Genomic DNA, 5869 nt, shown 5'->3' on the forward strand with positions numbered 1-5869 from the left:
TACTGAAGTGTATTTGGACAATGATGCTATCACTTTCCTATGTGTGTGTGTGTGTGTGTGTGTGTGTGTGTGTGTCTATATCAATCTAGCTAGCTAGCTAGCTAGCTATCTAGCTATGTATATAGTATATGACAGATAGACACACACACACTCATATAGAAATATGTATATGTATTTCTCTTTATAACCTCATAGGTTTCTGAAGAATGGGGGAACAGTACAGCAACAACACTTTCCAGAACAACAGCTATCATGATAGTGATATAATTGAGCCACCGATTCAGCTATGTATTGTGTTTTGGATCGTCATCGTCATCTGTCTTCCTTTGATCATACAGGCCATCTTCTATCTGTATTCTCTGGTGTGTACATTATACCGAATATTATATAGTGATGGATCTTAATAGATTTTGGAGTTAAAGGACTTGGTTCGCAATTTTCTATATTGTTCGAATTTTCAGCAAAATCAAGCCTGATATATCTTCCTCTGTGCTGTAGACCTCAGTTGTTACCAAAAACCATTAAGAACATGTAAATGAACAGCCGCACTGGAAGATATGTTCTTTTGTTCCTGGTTACTGTAACTTATTTAGGATCAAGATAAAACAGATTTGGATACATGCACACATGCTTGGTGGTTTGGCTCTGCACATGACATTTGTTGACAAAGAAGAAATAAGAAAAATGTACAAAAATTTCTGGTCAAGTCCTTTAAAGGCAGGTGTTAAAGGTAGGTGTATTTAATAAATAATTAAAATAAATGTTGTAATTGTAAAGGTGCCTTTTAAGAAACCCTCTTTTGAACATCTTGGTCTGATCAATATGAGGAATTCTCAACAAGAGAACTCAAAGTTTTTTATATAGGGATCAATCAGTAGACTTTAATGATCAGGTTTTTATAGTATTTAGTATTATTATTATTTAGTAGTATCATTATGACTGATATGGTTAGTTACCATCTGTGTTACTTTTTGACTTAAAACAACCTTTTTGTTCATTTGTAATAACTCAGTTTTACAATTTAGACATTATTGTTGACATTATTAATCAAATAATTTCAAGATGTTGCCCAATCCTAAAATTCCATTTACACAATATTCAGAGACATGACTAAGTTCAGAGCAGCATGTTTACAATTGAAGTGCTTTTTCTATTCATGTTCTCCTGCAGGTACGTCATGATCACGTTGCTCCAATCTACGTCATCAACCTTCTCATCTCTGACTTTATTCAGCTCTGTTACATGGCGACGTGGTTGGGAAAACCCAAGCGTCTTCTGTTCTTCATCACCGTCTTAATTTACCTCATTGGTCTAATGGCCAGTATCTGCTTCATGGTCTGTATTTCCCTGGAAAGGTAACTATCTGTTTTCTTATTATGTGTGTATTGCTAGGGTTGTCACTTTTTCAAAAATGTTTGAACAAAGTTGTAAAGACCTGCAATTAATTTATTAATATGAATGTCACTGACACCAGACTGAGTGTGCTGAATAATATGCAGTCAAATGAGGTTGTACATTTGGCGCTGCTCTGCTCTTCTGTGTTGCCTCCACCTCCACTGGCTCAGTGGCTTGGTTAGCTAGCATGTTTTACAGAGTGGACTTTGCCGTCCACAGTGTGGAACCCAAAATACTTCCACACACAGCTGTTCAGATGGTTTGGTGTTTAGTTACCTTTGTTTATTAGTAGGTCAGCAGGGCATGCAACAGGTGGACCTGGTGAAGTCTTAGAGCTCCCTCTGCTGGATCATAAAGAAAACTACTTCAATTGGTATATATATATATATATACATGTGTGTATATGCATGTATATATATATATATATATATATATATACATGTGTATATATATATATATACATATATATATATATATATATATATATGTATATACAGATGAAGCCACTTCAAAGTTCCTGTGTTTCCTTGATGGCTCCATGACTGGTCCCTGACAGGACCTTGGCTGGCCGATAATGGGCGCAGGGGGTTAATGTGATCCCCCAGCGATGAAATTGTCAATGAGGCCCCGACTGAAAACGCCCCTAAGCTGCCTGAGTGAAAACCAGCTGCAATGCCTCATTTGTCCATGGGGAGGAGCAGTGTGTTTAGACCCACTGCTCATAGAAAAGATGAGGCTGTCCTTTTCTAAGTGAGTGAGGTGTGTAGTGCCCCCACTATGTCCAGCACATATGTATGGTTGAGTTTTCAGTTTTACACCAATAGTTAATTAACTAGTTAGTTACTGTAATAATAATAACAAATCTGTTATTGTCTGACTTATATTTTTCATATAATTAATGCTCATTAAACTCTGTCTGGCCCATATCTGTCGCAGCATCTGAGCGCTCTTTCTCAGCCTTGCGCAGGCTGAAAACCTGGCTGCGCAGCACCATGACGCAGGAGACATTAGGCCATTATGAAAGCTCAGTGACCCTTCTCAGAAAATAGTTCCATCGTCCATGAACACTATTCTGATTCTGAATCTCTGTGCATGATTTGTGCGGCAATGGAACCAAATATCTCATTAAGCCCAAACAAAAAGTTGAGCAATGATAATGCTAATAAAGTGGATGGGCTTACCTGGCTTAAAGCATGCACTGAATAGACCAGGGTCGGCTGGCACAAATGCGCTGTATAATTGCCTAAAATGAAATACAGTCCTGTGGCCCATTTTTGCCATTTCGTATTATTTTTCTGAGCCTAAAATTGAAATATGAAAAGGCTTTTTTTTTTCTTCGTTTTTTGTGTTAGATGATAAGACAAATTTCGGATGACCGGTCAATAAAAATTCATAGAACATCAGAATGTGGGCTATTTTGTGACAGAAACGCGTTCTCCTGGTCATACCCTATATTACAATGAATAGATGGGTTTACAGGAAAAGATAGACACGACCAGGAGAAGGAGGGGTTGCTCCAGCCACTGGAACTTGGCTGGCCATTCAGCTGGTTTCAGCTTGAATGGAAACTTTGAAGTGGCTACTACTGTATACATATATATATATATATATATATATATATATATATATATATATATATATATATATATATATGTGTGTGTGTGTGTGTGTTCATAATATTGAACATTGAGGCCTGACAGAATAACAGCCTCATAAATATTGAACAACTGCAAAAATATTTGGATAAGAGATGTACTATTTAAATCCATGCCTTTAACTGGTAGGAAACGCTGTTTTAAAGGTATTGGTTATTGATAGGTACATTTAAAATAATGTCATAAAAGTAAACTAAGCTGTGTTTAGTGGATGCATGTCTAGGCGTTTCTCTTTTTCTGTTAATTGATTAAGGTCCAGTAACAACCCCAACCCATGCACTGTTTCTCTGTTAGTCAAGGCCTGTCCCTTGATTGAGGAGGTTGTACATGACAGAGCTGCTATAGTACGCAGGGCTCTGCAACAAGAGCACACCTTCAGAGACAGAACAGACCTATTCAATCGATCAGCAATTTCCTGCCAGCCTTTTCTCCTGGATTTTATTTATTGTTTGTTGTGATCATATGTTTAAATCCTTCATATGTCTTCAGAAGTGTGTGCTAGAGACTGCTGCTGCTCTGTGGCTCTTTTGTGGTAGATTTTGTCATTTTGAATTTGTTTGATTGAGTGCACACGCAATTAGTCTGAATACTTGAGCCTGTCTTGAGCCGCTTTTCAGAGCTTGCTTTATGGAACGGACCCCTGGTGTCTGTAGACAGAACACAGCAGAGAGGAGAGCAGCAAAGCAGAGGAACTGTCACAATCGTATTCAAACTAATGTTGATGAAGCATCCTTGAGATCCTGATTATACTGGAACTGATGATATTAAGATGATCTATTTTTCTATCTTGTATTACAGGTATTTGCTCATCGCCTGGCCTCTGTGGTACCGCATCAGAAGAACCGTGAAGGTCTCAGTGGTGGTCTGTGTTGTGGTCTGGGTCTTAGCTTTGGTCGTTATCTGTTCTGCCTTATTCAGTGGCTGTGGAGTCAAGCCCATTGCAGTAATCTTCCTCCTCCCCTTCCCTGTGCTCATCTTCTCTGTGGTTGGGATCTTTAAAGGCCTGTCTGCTGCCATCTCTGTGTCCTCTGAGGAAAAACGACAAGTTGTTGGAGCTACGATTCTGGTGTTGCTTAATTACACACTGCTGTTCCTGCCCTACATAATTTGGACCATAACACCGGATCATACTATGACTAGCCCTTTTGCATTCATCTTTTTCAATCCTCTTGGAGACTTGGTTCTGTATGTGTTCATGAGAAAATGGGCCATAGACAAGATTTTAGCCTCAGTGTGTTTTTGCAGGACGGAAACACAGCAGGAATAGCAGCAGGGCATCATCTAAATGATGACAGCATGTAGACCAGGGATATGTGAAGGTGCAGAACATCATAATGTCCCTATTATTTCTCAGTACCTTGAAGTAGCATTGTAGTTACATCAGCATCTGTGGCTGGATCGTAGACTGTCAAATAAACACAGTATAATTAATTCATTAGTATTTACACTGAACTTGTGGGATTTAAATAAATAATAAAATGAAAATATAAAATAATATGTTAAGAACATTATCAAATATAGATGGCATTTTTTTTAAAAGTGCATTACAGAAAGCTTTTGGCCACCGTCTCAGACCGTATGAGACATACAGGTCTTGAGCTCTGGAAGGATGAACATGTAGCTTCCTGTCCATTCTGGATTAAAAGCCCTGTTTTCATTGTTTACTTTACTTTTTTATTAGCATTCCATGTGAAATAGTTACCTCTTATCTGCCACCTCTCTGCTGACGGTCGAGTCTGTGTTGTTTTGGTTCTGAGGATGTTTGTTCGTCAACGAATAAAATTCTGACTGCAAATTAACGAATTATTGGACTGTGTTATTAACAACATGACAGCATGTCACAATGCACTGTGGTTAGATTGTATCATCTGGTGTGTGGAAAGTGATCACTTAGCTAGAAATTGACAGTGGTAGCTGTAACCAAAAGGCCAGTGGGAAAGTCAAAAAAGAGAAGTAAGAGAAAGAATACTTTTTTTTTTCTCTTAAAGGCCGATTTGCAGTAAGGAGGCTTTCTGCACTCTCTTTGATGTCTCGAGTCTGAGTCTGTGAAGGAGCTGGACTTTTACATTTATTCAAGCTCATGCTAGAGATGTAGACAAGAGATCAGGCATGTTTTATAAAGCTGCTTTTTATTCTTCTTCTTTTCACATTCTAGGTAATTAGCAAATGTGATTGTGTAAAACCCTAAACTTCAGATTAAAACGGAAGATAAAGTGTTGCAAGCATGAAGCTCTGAAGACACGACTGATTTAAAGACACACACACATTTTTCGTTCACTCATATACTTACATTATGTTTCTAAATATGATTAACAGATTCCACTCTTTTTATTACAGATTTTAATATGAACTTCACCAGCTGCTTCAGTAAACAGGATCATTTAAAAAAGTGACGTGTGCTCCAATCAATGAGGAAAGAAACAAAGTCTCAATACAGTAGTATTTAAAGTTTTATCATAAAGCTGTCACACTTCATTTAATACTCAGAACACACTGTTCAGATGCACAAACATGGTTTCTATGATTGACACTAAGCATTTTTAATCTCTCAGAAGTTCATGCAACCATTTATACATTTTCATACTTAACTTACCGCACATTTCCAAACCTTCCAGAACTGATCTCCAAACAGCGTTTGGTTTTTCAGATCTAGAAGGGCTCACTTGGGTCTGATATGCACCCTGCAGGCACTGATTCCCATTGCTCCTTGCAGAACGAGGATTGCTGTATTAAAGGCAAAGCTGCTCACAACAAATACTGATTTCATTTAAGTTTCTGCTCTTTATTTAACTTGTATAACTAAAAAAAATATATATATA

General features: G+C 37.8%; 1 protein-coding gene across 1 annotated transcript; it reads left to right on the top strand.

The window, feature by feature from the left end:
• The first annotated feature begins 206 nt into the window (after window positions 1-206).
• LOC128373280 (mas-related G-protein coupled receptor member B5-like) lies at window positions 207-4317 on the top strand. Its single transcript, XM_053333570.1, has 3 exons — window positions 207-362; window positions 1171-1355; window positions 3849-4317. Exons 1-3 carry the CDS (start codon window positions 207-209, stop codon window positions 4315-4317), a joined length of 810 nt encoding a protein of 269 aa, XP_053189545.1.
• The last annotated feature ends 1552 nt before the right edge of the window (window positions 4318-5869 follow it).

This window comes from Scomber japonicus, chromosome 14 (genome assembly GCF_027409825.1).
Source record: "Scomber japonicus isolate fScoJap1 chromosome 14, fScoJap1.pri, whole genome shotgun sequence".
Taxonomy (NCBI): Eukaryota; Metazoa; Chordata; class Actinopteri; order Scombriformes; family Scombridae; genus Scomber; species Scomber japonicus.

Bases quoted from the DNA above. Each gene is read 5' to 3' on its own strand.
- LOC128373280 (XM_053333570.1), top strand. From the start codon at position 207: ATGGGGGAACAGTACAGCAACAACACTTTCCAGAACAACAGCTATCAT. The intron at 363-1,170 runs GTGTGTACATTA...GTTCTCCTGCAG, and splicing joins TCTTCTATCTGTATTCTCTG to GTACGTCATGATCACGTTGC. The intron at 1,356-3,848 runs GTAACTATCTGT...CTTGTATTACAG, and splicing joins GTCTGTATTTCCCTGGAAAG to GTATTTGCTCATCGCCTGGC.